Source organism: Oryctolagus cuniculus, chromosome 7, assembly GCF_051225735.1.
Source record: "Oryctolagus cuniculus isolate XC-2025 breed Fujian yellow rabbit chromosome 7, ASM5122573v1, whole genome shotgun sequence".
NCBI lineage: Eukaryota > Metazoa > Chordata > Mammalia > Lagomorpha > Leporidae > Oryctolagus > Oryctolagus cuniculus.
In genome coordinates, this window is record NC_142873.1 from 105,455,357 (window position 1) to 105,479,125 (window position 23,769).

Genomic DNA, 23,769 nt, shown 5'->3' on the forward strand with positions numbered 1-23,769 from the left:
CATTCGATTTTACTTGAAAGTACGTGTTAAGCCCAATGCTGCTTGCAAGATGAAATACCATGGGATGCAGCCACCCCCTTCTACTTGCAGTCCCTACCTTGCGCAGGCAGATTTAAGCAAAGAAGGCATCTGGGGCTCCTCTTTGTTTCCAGAGCTGGCAGCCGCAGACTTGTATGTTCCTAGTCTGCCCTTAACACAAGAGGTAAAGTGCCACAAACCAATGTTAGTATCAGCCAGCCATTCCCAAGTGCAGGGATTATGGGAATTATATGATGTGCCCTAGTATTGTACTTTGGAAATGTAAGCAGAACTACGCTCAATAAGTTGTGCAGAAATTTAGGAAAGTTTATTATGGTTCCTAATTGAGGCTTAATTAGAATCAGAGCTGAACAATTCATTTCTCAGATCGAACCTCTTCAGTATGTAATGGATTTCAGGAAGTATTTTCTGAAGGAGTCATTTATTGGCATGATGTCATCCCGATTGTTTCACAAATTCTGATTTTTGGGACCGGCACTGTGGTGTAGTGGGTTGAAGTTGCCGCCTGCAGTGCCGGCATCCCATGTGGGTGCTGGTTCAAGTCCCGGCTGCTCCACTTCCAAGCCAGCTCTCTGCTGTGACCTGGGAAAGCAGTAGAGGATGACCCAAGTTCTTGGGCTCCTGTACTCATGTGGGAGACCAGGAGGAAACTCCTGGCTCCTGGCTTCCAATTGGCCCAGCTCCAACCATCATGGCCATTTGGAAAGTGGACCAGCAGATGAAGATATCTCTCTCTCTCTCTCTCTCTCTCTCTGCCTCTGCCTCACTCAAGCTGCCTTTCAAATAAATAAATAAATCCCCCCCCCAAAAAAAAGAAAGAAATTCTGATTTTCACAGTTGAACTCAGGCCCTTGTTACCACTCACCTACAGTACTGCTAGATTCTTGTGTCATCACTTAATTGGAAGTGTTTATTGAGTTCTCATTTCATGCCCTGCCCCAGGAATATGTTTGCCCTCTGTTTCCTGAACTATGAAGAAGAATTACCAAGCTATGACTTCCTGCCAAGTCTATCCATGTGTCTTATAATAAATCAGTTGCTTCCAGTCTAGCTTCCTGTTAATGCATCCTGGGAGTCAGCAGATCATGGCCCAGTGCTTGAACTCCTGCCACGCATGTGAGAGACCCTATGAAGTTCAGGCCTCAGCCTTGAGCCTAGCCCAGCCCTGGCTGTTGCAGTCATTTGGGAAGTGAAACAGCAGACAGACAATCTTTCTTTCCCTGTCAATTTGCCCCTTCAAGTAAATGAAAATAAATAAGCATTTTTTAAAATAGATATTTATTCATTATATGTGCATTGCATATGTAAGATAAGGACTTTTTTAAGGATTTATTTTATTTATTTGAAAAGCAGAGTTACAGAGACAGAGAGGGAAAGACAAAGAGAGTCATCCTCTCTCTGCTGGTTCACCCCCCGGATGACCAGGATTTGGTAGGGTTTGGTCAGGCAGAAGACAGGAGCTTCATCTAGGTCTCCTACACCAGTTGCAGGGGCCCAAGCACTTGGGGCCATCCTCTGCTGCTTTTCCAGGCACATCATTGGGGTGCCAGGTTGGAAGTAGAGCAGCCAGGCGTCGAACCAGCTCCCATATAGGATCCCGGTGCTACAGGCAGTGACTTAACCCATTATGCCACAACACTGGCCCCATGATAAGGATTTTATAATCTAGGTGCTTGGCCTCAAGGAGCTTACCATTAGAAAGATGGAAGAGTTGTGCAGAGACTTAAGGACTGATGGGTGAACTAGATGTCAGTGTTTGTGAGAAGAATGATAACCATGTTTTTAAAGCCTACTGTTGGGACTTGTGGTAGTATGTTAGTATGCCAGGAAAATCCCAGTATTTCAAATGGGTCTGACCCAGAAAATGTGAGGCTGAAAGTAGCCCTAAAAGATACTTTGCAGGGCTGGCAGTAAACTTGCCATCTGCAATGCCGGCATCCCATTTGGGCACCAGTTCATGTCCTGGCTGCTCCACTTCTGATCCAGCTCCCTGCTAATGGCTTGGGAAAAAGCAGAGGATAACCCAAGTACTTGGACCCTTGCTACCCACATGAGAGACCTGGATAAAGCTCCTGGCTTCAGCCTAACTGTTGCAGCCATCTGGGGAGTGAATGAGCAGATGGAAAATCTCTTTCTCTATAACTCTGACTTACAAATAGATAAACAAAATCTTTTTTTTTTTTTAAAAGTCTTTGCAAGAATCCTCTCACACCATTCCATTCCATTTGATGGTCCTGTTTTGTGAAATTGTTGAATTATGTAAACAAGCATAGTGTAGCATCGTGCTATGTATTTAAAATCCAGTTGTTCTAAATGGAATTCTCTAATTATTTATTTGACTTTACTCTCCGTCTTAAAATTTCTTTGAGTATTTTTCAAAAAGTTTATGGAAAATGTGTATTATGAAAAAACTATCTATGGATGACAAAAATATTTTAACCAAAATATCTGAGCCTGGCATGGGTGTTTGGCACAGCAGGTAAGACATGTATCTCTTATCAGTGTGCCTAGTTTAAGTCCATACTCCGCTTCTGATTTCAGCTTCCAGGTAATGGACACTCTGGGAGGCAGGATGTAATAACCCAAGTAGTTGGGTTCCTGCAACCCATGTGGAAAACCTAGATTGAGTTCTGGGCTCTTGGCTTTGGCTTGGCCTAACCTTGGCTATTGTGAACATTTGGGAAATGAACAACTAATACAGAGGACCTCTCTCTGTCTCTCTCTCTGCCTTTCAAATAAAGTAAAAATAAATGTTAAAAATTTTTAAATATTAATTTGTCTTTTAATTCCATTTTCATGAATGTTTTGAAGCCCATTTGTACCTCATATAAAGAAAAATATTTATGTAGTTTAATTAATTTGAATTTGTGAGCAATTTTATAGTTCTCATTAAAATGAAATTTTGAAATTTTATAAAACTCAGCAAACTAAGGTAGAAATATTCTTTTTGAATACCACATACTTAAATTGCATTGATATTGCTAATGAGGTTTGGACCTTTTTGTTTGTTTGTTTGTTTTAAAGATTTATTTATTTATTTGAAAATCAGAGTTAGAGGGAGAGACAGAGAGTGAGATCTTCCATCTGCTAATTCACTCTCCCAGATGGCCACAATACCAGAACTGGGCCAGGCAGAAGCCAGGAGCTTCTTTCGGGTCTCATACATGGGTAGCAGAGGCCCAAGCACTTGGACTATCTTCCTCTGCCTTTCCCAGGCACGTTAGCGGGGAGCTGGATGGGAAGTGGAGCAACCAGAACATGAACCAGTGCACATATAGGATGCTGTTGCAGACAGGGCTTTACCCACCATGCCACAACACCAGCCCTTGAGGTTTGAACCTTTTTTTTTTTTTTTTTTTTTTTTTAAGATTTGTTTGAGAGACAGAGAGAGGGAGAGACAGAGAGAGAGAGGTCTTCCATCCACTGGTTCACTCCCCAAATGGCCACAATGGCCAGAGTTGGGCTGATCTGAAGCCAGGAGCCAGGAGCTTCTTCCGGGTCTCCCACGTGGGAACAGGGGCCCAAGGACTTGGGCCATCCTTCACGGCTTTCCCAGGTGCATTAGCAGAGAGCTGGATTGGAAGAGGATAAGCCAGGATGTGAACCAGCACCCATTTGGGATGCGGGCACCACAGGTGGAGGATTAACCTACGACACAGCACCGACCCTGAGGTTTGGCTCTTAAATGACTGGGCTTCATTTCCTGGTCCATAGTTTCCCTCCAGTAACATTTTCAAAAAGATGTCCTTAATTAACAAGTTTACTTTCAGATGGGGCCAACATTTGGTGCATATATTAAGATGCGTAGGGGCCGACACTGTGGCATAGTGGATAAAGCCGCCACCTGCAGTGCCGACATCCATATGGGCGCCAGTTCGAGTCCTGGCTGCTCCACTTCCAATGCAGCTCTCTGCTATGGCCTGGGAAGGCAGTAGAGTTTGGGCCCTTGCACCCGCATGGGAGACCAGGAAGAAAGTCCCAACTCCTGGCTCTTGGCTTTGGATCAGCCCAGCTCCAGCCATTGTGGCCATCTGGGGAGTGAACCAACAGATGGAAGACTCTCTCTCTCTCTCTCTCTCTGTTCCTCTGCCTCTCTGTAACTGCCTTTCAAATAAATAAATAAACCTTTAAAAAAAGAAAGGAAGGAAGGAAGAAAAGAAAGATGCCTGCACCCCATATCTTTTTAATGGACACCCTGGGGTGGCAAAGGTGATGGCTGAAAAACTTGGGTCCCTGCCACCCACATGGGAGACCTGGATTGAGTTCTAGGCTCTTGGCTTCAGCCTGGCCCAGCCCTGACTGTTTCAGTCATTTGAGGAGTGAACCAGACTGGAGGTGTTCCCTCCCTTCCTCTCTGTGTCTCTGTCTCACTCTCCCTCCCTCCCCGTTTCAAATAAATAAATAAATAAATAAAATTGTAAAAATAAATAGAAAATGAGCTAGAACTACAAGAAGTAAACATGGAAGCATCTTGTGTCTTCAGTCCTTTTCCCTTTGAAATGTGTAAACATTTATTACCATGAGACTCAAAACAAGTAGTTTAACATGAGGGCCAGATGTTCATCTTGTTGGTCACTCCAAGAGCTTCAGGATGTGCTCTTCCTCCAGTCCAGATGTGTAGGGCATGCTTTCTTGCTGTAGTTTCATGGCAGAAGGTGAGAAGGCAGAAGGAAAACCAAACATTTTTTGGCATGCATGTGTTATTGGTATCCAGACCACCATGTTGAGCATTTCATTTTTGTGGGCGCCTCCTGGGAGTGATGCTTCCTGGCAAGTTGAACTTGGACGTCAGTGACCCAGAGTCTGAGTGCTGTGTGAAATGGGCAGAGGGCCCAGATCATGGCTGTTTTAATCCCATCTGTGCCTCCTCCAAAGACGAGTGCTTCCTTTGCACAGTGGATACTGGCCACACTTGCCAGATCAGGATCTGGAGGAGGAAGTGTCGAGTCTGATGTACGTACGTTCCGTTCATTAATGACAAATAGCAAGTGATAATGTAAATAATTATCATGTGCTGTGTAATGAAGTGTGGTAGGACCATAGAATCTGGCTTTTAACTTGTTATTCTTAAACTTTCCAAAGATGCAAAAATAGAATGAACCCCGTGCAATTTAATTGTTGAAGTCACCTGGCTTCAACAGGGAGCAGCTGACTCCTGGCAGCCTGGCTTCCTCTAAGCCCCACCCACTTTCTCCACTTGTAGTCTGTCTCACCTAGACTTCATCGTGCCTGCTCTTGACGACTTACGTAAAGGGAATCAGATGATGCGTGCTCTCTGTGACTGCTTTTGCTCAGTGCAGGGGCTGAGGGAGTCACCTGCGTTGTGGGTATCAGTAGCTTCCTTCTTTCTGTCTTTCTCAGCCTGAGCTGCTTGGCTCTCTGCTCCCCTGCTTTTTCCCATCTGCATCTTCCAGGTCTCTCTTCCCAGCCTCTCCCCTTCCTAATTTCCAAGCCCAGTCCTGAGCTCTCTGCCTCCAGCTTGCTCAGTTAACCTGTGCTCCCAGCAACTTCACTCTCTCGCTGTGTCTCGGCACTCCTCCTCTCTGCTTTCAGAAATGCTCTGATGTCTGCCCTCACTGAAAACAGCCCTCCCACTCCTGAAAGCCTCTGTCCAGTTCCTCGTCGTCACGGTGCTGCCAAATTCCTCTCCACAGTCCCCTCCACTCTCCACCTGTGGGTCTGAATCAACAGTTCTCTCTTCAGCCCTATCATTTGGCCTCTGTCCCTTCACACTGTGGAAGCTACTCACTCAGAGGTCCCCAGTAACCCAGTCACCAAATCTAATAAGCTGTTCTTACCCTCTACTTCCTTTTCCTCTATCAAGTGCCCAGTAAGTGTCCCTCCTTCTGGGTTTGTAACGATTACTGTGTGTGAGAGAGAATGAGAACGAGAACGAATATGAATCATAAAAGTATCACACGTGGGGGAGAGCACAGCTCTGGAGCCAGCTGTACCTTCTCTGTGACCTTGATTGTGTTCTGAGTTGCTGCCTCCCTCCATTGCCTTAATTCTAAACTGGGAAGAACAAGGGGAACAAGCTCATTGCATTGTTTTTAGGATTAAGTACATTAATATCTGTAAAACCCTTGGACCAATGCTTGGCAGGTATAAGGACTATGTAAGTATTAGCTATTAGTGCCATAAGCTAGCAAGCTACAGGCGTACATGAAAAACAATACTGAAAGTCCCCTAAAATTCTTACCACCTAGCTGTAGCTGCATTTTGGAGTATACTCTTCCAGTGTGTTTTTTGGGTGTATGCACAACTCAGTTCAGACAGCATAAACGTGCCCTTCCTCCCTCACACTGCCTCTCCTTCCCTGGCTTCTGTGATGGGATTGCTGCATCCGGGGGGGCTTCCCTTGCCCCCATCTCTGTTCCTCTGAAGCTGCTCTACCTGTGCCAGTCCCTGTGCACCAGCCCCAAGGGCACACTCTACTCTCTTCTTCAGCCCTCCCTCAGAAGTCAACAGCCACAGCTGGGCTGTCACTCCCTGGCCAGCCCAGCGAAGGAAGCTTGTTCGTGCTTACCTTTGCATATCTCTTACATCCAGTTGCCTTTCTCTGTTTGAAATCTCCTGCTCTGCCTCCTTATGAGAGTGATGATGATAGAGAACACTGGGTGATTTCTGCTACCAGGCCCTCTCCTGCAGTGTCTAATCATTGCAGTCCTGCGAGGTAGGCACCTTTTTTTCCATTCTACACAGAGGGAATCTAGGGGTCTAGGGAGAGTGACGTCTTCAACATCGTACAACATGAAGTGATGGAGTCCAGATTTGAACCCATTTCTATCTGACCCCAAAGCCTGACCATATAGCCTACCCTAGACTTTCTGTGAAACTAGTTTTCTCTGTCATCTATATCTGTTTCCACCTACATGAAGGTGCTTGATTTTTTTTTTAAAAGATTTGTTTCTTTAAAAGCAGAGGGATCTTCCATCTGCTGGTTTACTCCCCAAATGGGAGCACCAGCTGGGTGTGGGGCAGGCTGAATCCAGGAGCCCCAAACTCCATCCTGGTCTCCCACGTGAGTGTCAGGTGCCCATGTCCTTGGGCCATCTTCTACTGCTTTCCTAGTAGGGAGCTGGATTGAAGCAGAGCAGCTGGGACTAGAACCGGTCCTTCCCATACGGGCCGCCAGTATTGCTAGTGGAAGCTTAACCCTCTGTGCCACAGCCCTGGCCCACGTGATCATTTTTTGAACAATACTCTCTTGTGCTTGCCACTTCTGCTCAGAGACCTTCGCTGGCTCCCATTTCATATGAGAAAGCTTTAATCCGGCCTTTCCCGCTCCCCTCCATAACCATGTCGAAATTCTTCCTTCACCCTTGCTGCTGTGACCTGTCAGTCTCCACCCTTCAAGGACTGGCCCATGTAAGATCTGTGTCCCTCTCACTCTCCTCTGCCTGCACAAGCCCTCGCTCATCACCCATTCTCTGAGCTTCCAACGCCTGCCATTGGTGTGATTTCTTAGCCTGCTTAATGTTGATCACGGATGCTCAGGCTGACTTAGCTCACTTGCTGGAACAGTGAGCCCTTTAACCCCAGTGCTGTGGTCTGTACTCATCATTCTGTTGGTGACACCCAGCCCCAGCTGGCGACTATGCGTGTCTGTGAGCTGCACACCCTCTGTGCAGACCTTTCTCAGCCTTTTCCTCTTCCAAATCCATTCCTCCTGCCCCTTCAAGAAGATGACATCACTGAAAACAAGGGAATGGCTACCTCTTGGCTCTTTTTTTATAAAGATTTATTTATTTGAAAGCTAGAGTTGGGGGGGAGGCAGACACAGAGAGAGAGAGAGAGAGAGAGAGAGATCTTCCATCATCTAGTTCATTCCCCAGATGGACACAACGGCTGGATCTGGGCCAATCCGAAGTGGGTGCAGGGTCCCAGTGCTTGGGCCGTCCTCCGCTGCCTTCCCAGGCGCATCAGCAGGGAGCTGGATCGGAAGTGGGGCAGCTGCGACTCATGGGATTCTGGCCCTGCAGGCAGCAGCTTTACCTGCTAGGCCACAGCTCCGGCCCCCACCTCTTGCCTCTTAATCTAAATGCCGGGTGCAGCCGCATTTGCCTGCTGCTTCGTTTTCATCTGGGTTTCAGCTGTTCCTTTTTTCAGATGTGTCCTAGGGACGTGAGTAAGCAGTGAGCACCTATCTGCTTAGCAGGAATAAAAAGCATGGCCTACGTTTAGTGTGGACTATGTGCAAGACCTTCACGGCCATAATCCTAAACATCTCTGTGCTGGGTTGTCAGCTCCCCAGACACACGACGTGCAGGGCAAGGAGGTCTCATTGCCAACAGGACCCGGTGGTACAGGAAGGGTGCCGTTGGTCACATTTCCTTTCTGGTGTAGGTCTCAGAACCACGGAACACATGTAACACAGGTAAGAGGTAAAACCCTCAACCTGGACGTTTGAAGTGTTCTACTTCCTTCCTTAGATGGATTGGACTTATATCCCATGCCAGGAGTAACCTCAAGGTATGGGATCTCTGTATTGCTCACTTAGGATAGTGCCAGGAACATAGATCAAGCTTGGATTAAATAGACTATTAATTTGTTTGACAACTGGACCCTCCTGCCATTCAAAACCCAAACTTTAAAGCCACCCTCTCTATGGGTTGGTTCCTAAGCCTTAGAGAACTGAAGAAGTCCCTGGAGGGCTTGTTAAAGCACAGGACACCCTGCAGAGCCTCTGATTAGGTGGGTCTGGATTTCTAAGAAGATCCCTGTGATGCATCATGCTGCCATTGCTCCCCAGGGTGCTGTGGAGACCACAGGGCTGGGGTGCTAGAGGACTTCCTTGGTGGGGTCCCTCCTCTCTGAGGTTCCTGCCTTGCCCAAATGCTTTGCACTTCAGGATGCGGTGAAGCCATGTCCTGGAAACACTCTTAGATTACTTGGAAATCTCCCACTTCACTGAGTATTATCTCCCCCGCAAAGCGATGAGTCTTGGTAGAGCAGGAATTCTGTCTTCTCCTTTCCTGACTGTTCTTCGCCCTCTCTCCAGCCTCAGAAAGCTTCTGCAGGACATTGGAGAGAGGCAGGGTGCAGCAAGGGGTAGGAGCCCAGACTTTTTTCAGCCCTGGCACTTACTGAGTGGGTATCCCTGAAACTGTCAGTGTCCCGGCTTGGAAAATGTGTTCACGATACCAAGTTCACCATGATTGCCAGTGTAGAATGTTGGTTACAGAAAAAAACAGGCTGAGGCCGGTGTTCTGGCATAGCGGGTTAAGCTGCTGCCTGCCATGCCAACATGCCATGTAGACACTGCTACTCCACTCCCAATCCAGCTTTCTGCTAATGCTCCTGGGAAGGCAACGAAAAATGACCCGAGTGTTTGGGCCCCTCCACCCATGTGGGAGACCCCGATGGAGTTCCTGCTCCTGGATTAGGCCTGCCCCAGCACTAGCCATCATGGCCATTTGGGGAGTGAACCAGCAGATAGAAGACCTCTCACTCTCTCTGTGTCTCTCTCTGTAACTCCAACTTTCAAATAAATAAAATCTTTTTTAAAAAGAGAAAAGGCAAGATCCAGAACAGTGCATATAACAAGCTCCTATTTGCATTTTTTAGACAGATAGTTGTGGGGCCAATGCTGTGGCATAGTAGGTTAAGCCTCTGCCTGCGGTGCCTCCGTCCCAGTGGGCACGAGTTTGAGTCCCAGCTGCTTCACTTCTGATTCAGCTCTCTGCTAATGGCCTGGGAAAGAGGTGGAAGATGGCCCAAGTCCTCATGTCCCTGTACCCACATGGGAGACCCAGGAGAATCTCCTGCCTCTTAGCTTCAGATTGGCCCAGCTCTGGCCATTGCAGCCATTTGGGGAGTGAACCAGCAGATGGAAGATCTCTTGCTCTCTGTCTCTCTCTCTGTCTGTAGCTCTGCCTCTCAAATAAATAAATAAAAGGAGAGCTAGTTTTGTTGTATTTACTTTTGGACATTAAAATTTTTTTTCCTGTATGCTTATATTCTTTTAAAATATGAAAACTAGCTAATGAAATAATAGTCATCTCTATTTCAGGGATGTTGTGAAGAGCAAATAAAGTAACTTCACCTAGAGTCCTTAACGCAGCACCTGGCATGGAAAAAGCACCCTGTAAATGTTAGCCTTTGTTTTCAAGATTAATAGTTGTTGAATTCATCTATTCATTTGTGGGTAAACACACAAGCTATGTGACTATCCCAAGCCAACCGTGTGGATAGAAGCACGTTTTTATCTTGGCCAGTTTTGCTGCACTAGAGTAAAACTTGTTGGTAGACTTCCTTCTCAGTGTTGAGTGTAAATACATGTGTCTGCCTGGCTGGATCCTGGCCCAGCACAGCACAGAAGGGACCCGTCTTGTACCTCTGTAAGTCACCATAAGAGGGGGCCTCCCCTTGAGCCCACCGTCACCAGCTGAAAACCTGTTCGAGGCACAGCATGAGGGTGGCTGGTGACAAGATCCTCGGAATCTGGACACAACCCAAGTGGACACTCCATCCTGAGGGTCAGCAACTGGGCCTACTCGAGTGCATGGAACCCCAGGAACTCCCTCCAGCTCCTCAGAGCCATTCTGGGAAGCCAGCAGGTGGTTATCCATTGGCTGAGAACAGTCAGTATTGTGCGGGATACCTGCAGGAAGGAACAGCAAGGTGTGTCCTGTTTCTAAGAAGACACTGGACACAGGCATCCCAGGGTGATAGGTACAGTTCAGGCAATGTGTTAGTTGCTGCATCATGTCTTTGTCTAACCCAGGTATTTACTGAGGTCTTGTTCTCTGCTGAAGAGGGAGAAAAAAATAACTCACCTGTGCAGTTAGGACATGGCTCAACATTTGGAGAGATCTGAGTTGAAATCCGTTTTCTGCCATTCTGTGGCTGCATCACCTCCAGCAAATTGTGTCCTTCCCTGACCTCTGGCTTCAGTAGATGTGAAAAGCCCACTGCTTCTGGGGACAGAGCAGACTGCATGAACTAGTAGCTGGGTACGGTACTTGACCCAGGTGCTGGTGCATAATGTGTAATGATTAAGTGCCCGTGCTGTTGCCAGTGAGCCAGCACTGGTCGGAAGATAGCATTCACACGCACCAAGTCACTTGCACGCTAGGCAATAAATAACATAGAATTAAGCTCTGGAATAAATGGTGTTTCAGACTTTTTGAGAGTTTAATGGCAACTCTAAGCCCTTTCCTGGGAAGCGTGGGGCAAACACGGGCACACACACCTAACTTTGCATACAGTTGCAGGGTGTCTGTGCACAACTTCCCTCTTGCTGCCCCTCAGGAATTCATAAAGGGGTTTTATCTTATAAGCAAAAGTGCTGGGGAGACTTCCATTGGAAGCATTAGAAGTATGAACTAGGATAGGATCTGAAGCAAGAATTTAAGCAAAGAGAAACAGGCAGAGAACTGGAATGGAGCCCACGAGGCGAGGGAATGGAGTGACACCCCCAGCCCTGCAGCAGCACAGTAACGGAGGCTCTGAGCCGAGCCTCTGCCGTCAGCCTATCTGGGCTCAAATCCCAGCCAAGCAGCTCACTGGCCGCTTGACCCGGGCACACGTTTAAGTCCCTTACGTTCTGCATTTGTCAAATGAGGATGAAGACAGCAGCGACGTCACTGGCTCATAGTGAGGATTCTGCAGGATAATGTATTGATGGCGACCTGCTTGTTCCTGTGGCTGGCCCATGGCCAAGCTCAGTGCATGGTGCAAACACGCTGCCTGCACGGTGAGGATTCTTCTTAGGGTGGTAGAACTATCAGAGGGGAGCTTTCGTTCGAGTCCCTTGGCACTTTTCCTGAGGGGTCCTGGGAAAGCCCTGGGACTTTTGAGGGCCAGAGAGGAATGAGCTAACGGTGGTACTGAGCCCAAGCCCGGTGGTCAGGACAGATTTGATTGGAGAAGGTTTAGGGGCAGGAGTGTTGGTACCAGGCTGATACAGGAGCTCTGAGTTATGCTAGGAACCAACACCCGGGTGAAACAGAAGCCAGGAAAGTAGGAAGATAAAAATGTGGGGTTCATCAAGGTAAGATTCTAGAGAACCTAGAAAGTGCCAGGGTCCAAGGTCACACTGTACGGTGAAGCAGCGGCTCACTGTCTATCCACTTAGAGGCTGTGACATTTGAGCCCTTGACTGTGGCCTGTCAAACTGAGATGCACTCTACATGTAAAATCCAAATCAGATCTCTCTCAAAGATGCAGGACCAAAAATGGAAACTAGCTCAGTTTTTCCAGTGATTAGATGACATTTTTTTCACATTGAGCTAAATAAAATATTTTAAACATTTTCATTTTCATTTAAACTGATTTTCATTTTCATGTGGCTAGTAAAAGAAATCATGTATGGGGCTCACGTTTCTATTGGATGATACTTGGTCTAAGGAATTAGAAGAAGGAGGGTTGGGGAATGACATTCATTGTGGCGCTGTGAGTTAAGCCTCGGCCTGTGATGCCAGCATCCCATAGGAGCACCAGTTCAAGTCCCAGCTGCTTTGCTTCTGATCCAGTTCCCTGCTGATGTGCCTGGGAAAGCTGTAGAAGATGGCCCAAGAGTTTGGACCCCTGTACCCATGTGGGAGACCCAGATGGGGTTCCAGGCTCCTGGCTGCAGCCTGGCCCAGCCCCTGTGGTGTGGCCATTTGGGGGAGTGGAAGATTTCCTTCCTCTCTTTCCATCTCTGAGTTGCTCTTTCAAATAATTAAAAATAAATCTTAGAAAAAAAAAAAAAGGATGGAGGCAAAGGGTGCCTCAGTGACCAGGACAAGGGCGATGTCACTTGTTGATATGGGACATCAGAAAGCTTGGAGTCAAACAATGGTGTTTCACTGGGTCTGCCTGTGTTGTGTTTGGAGCAGCTGTGGGCCAGTCAAGTGTAAATTTAAGTAGGCTGTCATTTAGACGCTGGCATTCAGGTGAAGGGTCAGGGCTGTATGTGAGGTAGATTGGTTATAGCTCAAGTCACCAGGGTGGGGAGAGCGTCCTCGGCCTCCTCAGGCCCCTTGTGTGTCAGGCAGGTGCGGAGCCATTTACCTGCATTCTCTGTCCTGGTAGTAGCCCTTTGAAGTTGGAACTATTTTTATCCCTTCCCATTTTACAGATGAGGGAGCTGAGGTTCAGAGATGTAAAGCAAATTAGCGTGGTAAGAAGAGCCAGCTCTTTTATTTGAGAGGTAGAGTCACAGAGAAAGAAAGACAGAGAGAAAGGTCTTCCATCCACTGGTTCACTGTTCACTCCCCAGATGGCCACAATGGCTGGAGCTGGGCCCATCTGAAACCAGGAGCCAGGAACTTCTTCCGGGTCCCCCTTGTGGGTGCAGGGGTCCAAGCACTTGGGCCATCTTCTATTGCTTTTCCAGGCCATAGAAGAGAGCTGGATCAGAAGAGGAGTGGCCAGTACTCGAACTGGCGCACATATGGGATGCCAGCACCAGCCCTTTTACCTGACTGTAAAAGCCTTTGTTGGCTGTGCTACCCCAGAGTTCCAGGAAGGAGCAAGAGCTGTAACTAAGGGAGGTCACTGGACAGGGGCAAGAGCAAGAGAGTGTGGCTTCCCAGAAGCCTGGAAAGAGCCACTTTCCCAAAGGAAGCAGCTGTTTAGAGGACAACCTCAGCCTTTTGTGTCAGAGAAGTCTGTTAAATGGTGAAGGGCAGTTCTGAGCTGAAGGAGGCGTCATCCTGTAGGTCAGGAGTAGAGAAACTTCTTTCTGCCAAGGGCCAATGGGATGTTTGTGATGTCAGTCACCTGCCATACAGAATAAGTGATTTTAAAATTAGCCTGCTGTAGATTTATTGATTTTCGAGTCCCACCTACAGCTGCCTTGGCAGGGCCAGATCAAATGATTTTACAGGCTTTGTATAGTACCATGGGCTGGACATTCCCCACCTCTGCTGTAGGTCAAGGTCATTAAAAGGAGTGCAAATTCAGGACTTGTTCAGAGCTTCAAAAAGCTAAACACAGATAGGAAGTGACATTCTTCTAAAGTGACATATTTTAATTCCCAGGCAGATAAAAACCAGGGCAGGATCAAGAGCCAGAGACTCTGATCATTATTATCCATCTTTCTCAAGACAGCCTGTTTCAGAGTCTCCCAGGGGCTGCCACTGTGGCTTAGTAGGTTAAACCTCCACCTGCGGCACCAGCACTCCATATGCGTGTGAGTTCAAGTCCCAGCTGCTCCACTTCCAATCCAGCTCTCTGCTAATGGCCTGGAAAAGCAGTGGAAGATGTCTCAGGTGCTTGGGCTCCTGTACCCACGTGGGAGACCTGGATGAAGTGCCTGACTCCTGGCTTCAAATTGGCCCAGCTCCAACTATTGGGGTCATTTGGGGAATGAACCAGCATATGGAAGACCTGTCTTTGTCTGTCTGTCTCTTCCCCTCTCCCTCTCTGTGTCTGTAACTGTGCCTCTCAAATAAATAAATCTTTTTGAAAAAAAAAAAAAATCTCCCAGAAAGCATTTATCTGCAGATTCTCAGACCCTGTGCAAGACCTACTGAATCAGGTTTTCTTAACAAGTGTCCCAGGTGTTGTAGACACACGGCGGAGTTAGCTAGGAACTGGACAGCCAGGCTCTGCAGCTCGCTCTGCTCTGGGTTTATTACCAAGGTTGGCTCATTCTCATGGCTCCCTGCCAGCTTCTGTGGGACACAGACGATGATGGGTCATCTGTGTCTCCAGTAGTCGCCTTACCTGGAATCTGAGGCAGTCTGTCTTGTAAAGAAGCCTACCAGTTCTCCTTGTCTTCAGCCTTCTCACAAGGCCATGGAACTGCACAGTCCTTATGACGCCGCTGTCCATAGGGAAGGCTCAGCTGCCTCGGAGTTGGGCTTAGTGTTGTCTTTGGTTCAGCACTACTGACTGACACCTGCCCCTCCTTTCTCCAGATTCTCTCTGGGTTCTTCATGCTGTTCAGCGGCTACAGCACAGGATGATCAGACCTTGGTCTTTGCAGTCAGACAGCCCTGAACCCCAGCTCTGCATGTAAACCAGTGTGATTGATCTTAGACAAGAATTTTTTTTTTCTTTTTTATTTATTTGAAAGACAGAATTACAGAGAAAGAAATCCTCCATCTGCTGTTTCACTCTCCAAATGGCCACAACAACCAGAACAGGGCCAGGCCGAAGCCACGAGCCAGGAGTCTCATCCGGGTCTCCCACATAGGTACAAGGGCCCAAGGACTTGGGACATCCTCCGCTGCCTTCCCAGGTATACTAGCAGGGAGCTGGATCTGAAGTAGAGCAGCTGGGACTCGAACTGGTGCCCATATAGGATGCCAGTGCTGCAGGCCATGGCTTTAACCCACTGGGCCACAGTGCTGGCCCCCAGGCAAGAGTTTTTTAACCTCTCTGTGCTCCATCTGTAAAACAGAAATGATAAAAGGATTCATCTCTTAAAGTTGTTGAGAAGATTATAAATGGTTTGATGCATGCAAGTTTACTTAGACAAGCAGTACTCAGTAAATGGTGGCCGTTATCAAATTAATCATTGTAACAGATTTATTATTATTATTCAGGGACACATACTATGGCTGCAAGGTAAAATCAACTAATGAGGTGGGCATTTGGCATCAGTTATTGCTTGGGACACCCACATCCCATACCAGCATGCCTGGTTCAAGTCCCTGCTTACCCCACTTCCTACAGCTTCCTGCTAATGCCCATCCTGGGAGGTGACAGGTGATGGCTCAAGTCCTTGGGTGCCTGCCACCCACATGGGAGACCCGGATGGAGCTCTCAGCCCCTGGCTTCAGCCTGGCATAGCCCTATTGTGGGCCTTTAGGAAGTGAACCAGTGAATGAACGTTATCTCTCTGCCTCTCTCTTTTTCCTCTTCTCTCTGCATTTCAAGTAAAAAATGAAAATAAATTTTTTAAAGATTTATTTTATTATTTGAAAGGGAGAGTTAGAGAAAGATCTTCCATCCACTGGTTCATTCCCCAGATGGCCACAATGGCCAGAGCAAAACTAAATCTTAAAATCTTAAAAAACAAACCAGATAAGGACCTCACAATGGTTTATAAGACTAAAAGCATTCTATTTCTACAGGATGAGCTCTGTTGAGGACTTGAGAGGAAACTCCTAATTCTTTTCCATTCTGGTGATTCTGAGCTATAGAAACTTCTCTCAGAAGACTCTAGACTGGGCCTGGTGTTGTGGCACAGCAGGTCAAGTCATTGCCTGCAATGCCAGCATCCCTTTTGAGTGTTTCTTTCATTCCTGGCTATTCCACTTCTGACCCAGCTGCCTGCTAACGCCCCTGGAAAAGTAGCAGAAGATGGCCCAAGTGCTTGGGCCCCTGCCACCCACACAGGAGACCTAGATGGAGTTCTAGGCTCCTGGCCTTTGCAGCATTAGGGGATTGAACCAGCAGATGGAAGATCTCTTTCTCTGTAACTCTGCATTTCAAATAAAACAAATAAATCTTCTGTCTGTCAGTCATCCCAAGCCATAGTTTGCATCTCTCTTTGCAGCCCTGTCTCATCTCTCCCTCTGTAGCCTCCGTGAGTGGGCAGCATGTTCTGTGTGCCCTTTGCTCTCAACACTATGCAGGAGTAGGGCAGGACAGCGGTTAGCCACAGGCTCAACTGCCCTTGACCTCTTGGCCTGCAGCTTTGGAGAGAAGGACAAAGAATGTTTTATGTCCTAACTGCTTTCTGTTTTCCAGACTTAGAATTCGGAGTGTTTAGCAGTGATGACCCAGTAAGAATTGAAATCATAGCTAATATTTGAAAGTTATTTATAGTATACAAAACAACAGATTAATCCAGCGTCAGTTGGAGTTCCGTTACAGCAAACAGAAAGAGCTCTTGGCCATTTCAGCAGAGTGTGCTTTGGTACAGGGAATTTGGTGCTTGCTTAGTCATTGGAAGGGTTGGACTGTGGATGCTGTAAGGACTGTTCAGAAGATTCCCTAGAAATGACTCCCTGGCACCCCTGTAGAGTGGGCCCCCAGTGGCTGGCGGGAGTGAGGACCCAGGGGCCTGTCAGTTCTGTGTTCTAAAGAGTGGATGACCCACCTCCACAGAGGGAGTTGGCCTGCCATCCAGCTCAGCCGCAGCAGTAAGCCATGCAGCAAGAGCCTGGCCTTGCCCTAAGTGCATCCACCCGGTGGAGCTCGCGTCAGCAAGGGGAGCCGGCTGTGTGTTTGCTCAGATGGCCAGAATAAGTCACCGCAGACCAGGGGGCTTGAACAAGAGAGATTGGGTTTTTCACAGTTCTGGAGGCCAGCAGGTGCCCACAGGGCAGTTTTTTCAGTGGCCACCCTTTCTCTGCTGATAAGGACACCAGTGAGACTGGATTAGAGGCGACCCTAATGGCCTCATTTCTCATTGAGTTGGTTCTTTAAAGACGCCAGCTCCAGATACAGCCACAGTCTGTGTTCCCAGGGGTTAGGACGTCAACACATGAATTTGGTGGAATGGGGGAACCCAGTTTGACCCGTAACAGTGGGAGATGTGGTTTCACTTTTCAGCAGGGCAGGGAGACAGACTGGAGGCAGGGAGGGGCGGCCCCACTGCCAGCATGAATCCATTAGGCACTGCAGCCTGCTGAGTGCATGTCACGTGATAGGCATCTCAGAGGCTGCAGGTACTCAGCGCTCAGAACCACTGCTCTTTATATTTATTACACTCACGTGCTTATTCTATCTGATGCTCTTCGCAGCCCTTTGAAACAGGAAAGTATTATTATCCCCATTTTTCCCATGAGAAAGTCGAGGCTTAAATAAATGGGTTATACAAGTCGTGCCCAGAGCCTCAGAGCTAGGAAGTGGCAGGGGCAGAAGTGAGCTGAAATCCCCTGGCTAATCCTTGAATGTGTGCTGGCACAGGTACCAGCATAGTGTAAAGTTCAGATTGAGGCCCAGCAGGTGCACAGGTGCACTAGCCAGTGTTAAAGGGGCAGCTGCTTCTCAGCTCTCGCCCACTTCTGTAGGGTTCCCTGATTTTTCCAGAAGCATTCCTTCTAAAGGAAAGGAAATCTCTCCCATTTTTCAAACATTGAGAATCAATTTAAACTTAAAACACACACAGCCATACTATGGCAGTAATGCTGGGGGGCCCAGCCACGTGTGCAGCGTGGACTCGGCCTGCAGGCTGTGATAGGCAGAAGTGTTCTGCAGAACTGACTGTGCGCTCTGTGTCAGAAAGCTCTTGCTGCCTGGTCACAGGGCCCTGAAATGTCATCTATGGCAGTCAGCCTCTCTCTCTTGTTTAATACCAAATACACGCTTTGGCCTTGCTCTGGAGGCCAGGGGCCCCGCGTTTAGTAAACATCTGCAGTAGTGCAGGGGGTATTCCTGGGAGGTGCTGCTGTGTGTCCTCTAAACAGCCCAGGAAGGAGGTGGGGGGCACACAGAGAGCCAAAGAGAGATGGTGGGAGCTGAAGGCGAGATCAGAAGGGAAGTGGAGCCTGTAGCTTTCTTTTTCTTTTTTTTACCTGCGCTTTTATTAAGGCCACAAGGGGTATATTTGCTCAGGAACGTTGGCTTTGCTCCAGTGATTCAATTACTGGCCAGGCCAGGAGCGCTGGCGCTTGCTGGTGCCTTCCTCCCAGAGCTGCTCTGGGAGACTCCCCACCCCCTTTCCCTCGCTGCTGTCTGGCCTTCAGGCCCCCATTTCCCTAAAGGGACATCTTGTTCCTGGGAATTTCTAGGAACTTGAAAATGCAGATGAACCACAGGAATAAGACCAATGCAAATTATTCGAGTAACTAAGTGGGAATATTATGTATATGTATATTCAGACCTGTTACCGATATGTAAAAATGCAAACTAGGGTGGAAATCAATCACTTGTTTTATCAAGCAGCTGGCTGCACAGGTACACACAGGCCTTGGCCCTTCTGGGCGGGCCACAGCGCTGGGGGCTTGCAGCTGCTGACTTTAGTCCTGGTCTGGGAGCTGCAAGGAGAACATTCTCTGCTTAGCTACAATCTGTGAGAGGGGAGGCCTGCCCTCCAGGCTCTAGACAAACAATTAAGATGCCTTCTGTCCTGGGAGTGTTGCATAAACACAGGCAATCAGCAAGCCCCCAGCTCCAAGTTTGTGGTGTAGCAAAGTCACTCCTGATTAAGAGGCACAGTGTAGAATGTTCAGCGATACCCTGAGTGTGGCTCAAATGAGTTGGAGTCCCGTCCTCCCTTGGTGCCAGGGCAAAGGGTGGCTTTCAGAGCAGAAAGGCTTCGAAGCTGGGTGCCTTTGAAGCAAGCTATTCTAGCTTCAGCTGCCTCATGTATAAAATGAGGATGCCTGGCAGTGCCCATCAGGATCACAGGGCGGCTTCATGGGATAATGCATATGAAAGCGAGGTGTGCGTGCTCTGGGGTTCCACTCAGATATCAGGTGGTGTTCGCACTGCTGGGTATAAGAATCAAGCTTTTTATCTTCCTTCCAGCACCAGCAAACAGCCAGACATTCCTGCTGTTGAGGGAAGACCAGAGCAAGCCCTCTGAAGGGACAGTGGTGTTGGGAGTCTGGCTTCCCGAGCCCTTGTGCCCCAGCGGGTGCAGAGCAGCTGTGGCCAGCAAGAGCGCTGTTACCTAGCTAGACCCCTCAGCTCCTGGAAGCGGCTCCTGCTCCTCGGGGCAGCAGGCCTCATCCAGCAGGCAGAGACAGCTCCGCAGGCCTGCTGCCTGCAAGGGGCGCCTTGCCTTGAGATGCTGCCGCTTGAATCTGGCTGCCCCACAGGAAGAGTGTCAGGATCAGAGCTCCGGATCTTTTCCAGCGGCCCAGGGTACGATTTTTTTCTAGGAATGACGACCATGAAATGGACTTCCCTCAGCTAGTGCTGTGCAGTGCTCAGGAACAGAGGAGCTGGTGCTTCAGGTGTGTGCAGCTGTAAAAATCACCCATCTCCTATCGCTTAATGACTGTTCCGATTGAGGCGTGCTAGTACCGGCAGAAGCGAAGGGACCTGTGGGAGAGCGCTGGTGTTAGAGCTGGGAGCCGAGAGGGGCGGCAGAGCGGGAGGGGCCGTGCTCCCCTGAAGCCCAAGAGGGAAGCATCTAATTACAGTTTGATGTTGGCTCTGAGAAGGCAGGGGCTGCCTCTGTCCTGCCTGTTATTCTCAGCATAGGGTACCTCGTCCTGGTAGCACTCAGTTATAAAAGCGCTGTGCGCCCTTGGAAAGGCCTGGGGCCGGTAAGATTCCCCTGTGAAAGGAAGCTGGCCCTTATGAATTTTAAATAGCTTGTGTTTTTAATCCTGACTGTTTATGAAAGTCTCTCCTCCACCCCCACCCCTACCCTTTCGTCTGCTAGATGTGGAGCTTCTTGCCAATTTGAGAGGGATCTGCCCCAGCATTTTATAAGCAGAGCCCGACTTTGCACTGTTTCCTTGTGAGCCACGCAGGTGGGAGCAATGACTGACCCAGTCCTCATACCTGTAACCTGTCCTGCACTTACAGGAAAACTTGGAAACTTTCTGCCCTGGGGAGGTTGAGATGCATAGAATACTGGCATTATTCTCCTGCGGAGGGAACTTTTCTAGAAGTCCTGAGGGTGTAGTCTGGAAGCCTTGGCCCCCCCCCCCCCCCCCCCCCCCCCCGGCATGGAGGGTCATGTTTGCATTCTGGGAGCTGCAGGCCTGGGAAACAGCGCCAGCTGGGAGGGGAGCCCGGTTTAATGTGCTGTAGGGGGCAGAATCTGCAGCCAGGCTCCGTGCGTCAGGTCACTGCACACTGTGCCCAAGCTGAGGCTGCCCACTGCCACGTTCACAACCCAGACGGGGAGGTAGGAGCAGAGAGGAGCTGGGCTGGGCCAGGTGCGAGCCTGGTCCCCAGGGCGGGGGACCCTGGGCCTCTCCTTTGGGTGGGGCAGGATGACTAAGGAATCTGAGAGGGAGGCAGCCAGTCTGGAAACATGCTGAAACGAGGTCACGCAAAGCGTCCGACAAGGCCGGGCCACCCTGCCCTGTCGCATGCTTCCTCCTCCCGCTTCCCTGGACTGCCAGGGCTTCCTGTTCCTACGGGAATCCTCTGGCCCTTCCCTTCTACCCTCACACTACAATACAGCAGGATTGCCTGCGGTCATGCTAAGAAGGACTGATGCCCTTTTGGGAGTCCCTGTGTACCTGTCCATCCCACCTAGACCCTGCCAATCAAAACTCTGGAGTTCACTGGGGCCAGCAGGACAGACAGGTACCTGCGAATGTGCCAGTTCCTTGTGCTGGGTGTGAGCCCTGAAGATAAAAGTAATAGCAGCTGCACTCTCTTGTTGGGCCTGTGCTAAACCCTAGCTATGCATTAGTGAATTGAATTGCTCCCTGAAAAATCCTTGGAGGTGGGCCATGGTATCCTTATATTGCAGATAAAAAACCTGGGATCCGTAGAGGTGATGTTACCCAACGGTAAGTGGTAGGGGCAAGTCCAAACCCAGGAGCGTGAAGCCTGCAGATGTGGCTGATTTCAAAGCTCTACACAAAGTCAAAAGCACAGGTTCTTTTTTTTTTTTTTTAATCTTTTTTGTGCATTTCACTCAAAGCTTCCTCTGACCTTGGAGAACACAAGTCACCTCCTCCATCCCCCAAATCCTTGAGCTCAGCCCTCTGGGGACATCCTGTCTCCTGAAACTCTGTATGGAACACCATGGTGCCTGCACGGTGGACACCGTGGAGCCTGTGGATTGCTGGTGCTTTTTGCAGCCAGCCTGGTCTGGTCTGGCACAATCACTTTGTGCAGCCGCAGCCTCCCCCCTTCCCCCCCCCCCCCGAAAGTTGAATCAGCCTGGGTTTGCCGCCGGCGCCACAGTGCCCTGCGACTTTGCTGAGCCCTTGCATAGCACCGGGAAGGCACACCTACTCTCCACCTGCTCTCATGAGTCAGAAAGCTGCCACACTGCTGCTGGGCCTGCCAGCTCCGCGTTTCCCTCCAGCCGGCACCAGGCAGGGAGTGAACTTCGCCATATATGGCAGGGGCATCAGACAGCATTTGTTGCCCGGCCTGCCTTCCTCTTAAAATGTGAACAACCAGACAAGTCCAACCTCAAAGCCAGGATGTTTCTGTTGCTTTACACCAGGTGGCTGAGGTGGGGGAGAGGATGACAGGGCAGCCTGGAAGCCGAGGGCTCGGGCCACAGAGGAGACTCAACCCATTTGGAGCAAAGAGGTGGTAACAGGATTAGCAAATGCCCTGGATGCCAGGATAAGGGCGGGGAGAGGTCAAAGGAGAGAATGATAGTTTAAGTACTTCAGGCTTTAGGCTGCTCCTGCACCCCGTCTGACATTGCCTTGTACATCTGGATCTTGGCGAAAGTCTTCCAGCTGAAAGGTGCCCACTTTTTCGTGAATAAAGACTTCTTTACGTGGCACACTAGCATTCTCAAAGCAGTTGCACATCTCCGTAGCACCTAGCAATGCACATCTGATGCACAGGTCTCTAAAGGCAAACTCTCTCCCCACTCCGCGTTGCCAGGACTTGCAACAGTTGGGTAATAGATCTCAAAAGAAATAAAAGCAAACCTTCTATTAAAGCAAGTTGCAATCACAGTAAGCTGACATGGAATGTGGCTTGTAGTGACCAAGGTGCACTTTGGCTGGAGGCACCCTAACTACTGGGTGTGTTTGTGTGTATTTTTCTCCTGTTAGAAACTCCTAGAAAAAGCTACTTTAAAGCTGTATGTCGAGGAGCATTGATTAAACTGCTGGTCAGTGTTGGGTTTCTGTGAACTAAAGATTTACAAAGATGCTTAACTGGATGACAAGCCTGAGAACTTGTTGCTACCTCTCAGGAGCTCCTGGTAGCTACCTGCAAGAGGTTATGGCGACTGTGAAAAGCACACCCAGTTGCCTTAACAGAACGCAAATTGGAATGAATGTTTAACTTGAAGATGGCTGTTATTCACCTTTAAAAAAAAAAATGCTGTTCAGATTTCAGGTGAAAACAATTGAAGATGTCCAGCAAAACAGCAAGCACCAACAACATAGCCCAGGCAAGGAGGACTGTGCAGCAGCTACGATTAGAAGCCTCCATTGAAAGAATAAAGGTAAGAGAGGCCTCCCGCGCACTCCGTGTTTGTGCTTCAGTCCCCTGCCCTTCCACGGCCGGGCCGCAGGTCTGGGGAGATAATGCCATTTCGTCCAGCTTGCTTCCAGGATTTCTTCTGGAAGCAAGCTGAGAAGCTCAGGATTTTAGCTTTCATCTCCTACCTAGCACAGGCCTCCTTTCAACAGAGCTGGGAAACCCAAGTGTCTGGGTTCGCCCCTCTGTGAAGACCCTGGGCAGGATTTCCTGAGGCTCCCAGCTCCCTGCGTGGTCAAGTCCGGTGATCACCGTGTTCTCAATCAGGACACGTGTTCCAGGTGGACTTTATAAACACTTGCGTCATCCCTCTGGAATTTATGAAGTGTTCTAGAGTTGTCAGAGCCGCTGAGGTGGCCTTGCATAACAAGTCAACAGTCAGGGGTCTCCCTTTTTGGGAAAAGGCAGCTTTTTCAGACATGTGCGGCCCTCCCGAGCCAGCGTAAGCACCGCTAGCTTTAGCTGAGGTCCCTTAGAGAAGCCAGAAGGCTCTTCCTAGGTTTCCTCCCGAATCCCGAGAGGAGACTAGGCAGTGAGAACCCGGGCATGTTGTGAGTCAGGCTGATAAATTCCTGTGGCCCTAGAGCTAGTCACCTGTCTCGGAAGCAGGAGACTGCCTGTGCTGTGCTTGACACAGCTCAGCTGCCCCGTGCTGCTTGGCTGGGACACTGGTCTGCTGGTGCTTTGGCGTCTCCCAGCCAGACTTCTGAAACCCGTGCCAGCGCAGGCCTCTGTATCTCCCCAAGC

General features: G+C 49.0%; 1 protein-coding gene across 7 annotated transcripts in view; it reads left to right on the top strand.

Moving 5' to 3' along the window:
* GNG12 (G protein subunit gamma 12) overlaps nucleotides 1-23,769 on the top strand; it is a 151,783-nt gene that overhangs the window by 123,212 nt on the left and 4,802 nt on the right. For all 7 annotated transcript variants that reach the window (XR_016237288.1, XM_051856370.3, XM_089337236.1 and 4 more), the window contains one exon: nucleotides 22,872-22,987. Coding sequence is in view for 6 of the 7 variants with exons in the window: in XM_051856370.3 (XP_051712330.1) it covers nucleotides 22,895-22,987 (93 nt within the window). In the remaining variant the exon portion in view is untranslated. The remainder of the gene's footprint in view (nucleotides 1-22,871; nucleotides 22,988-23,769) is intronic.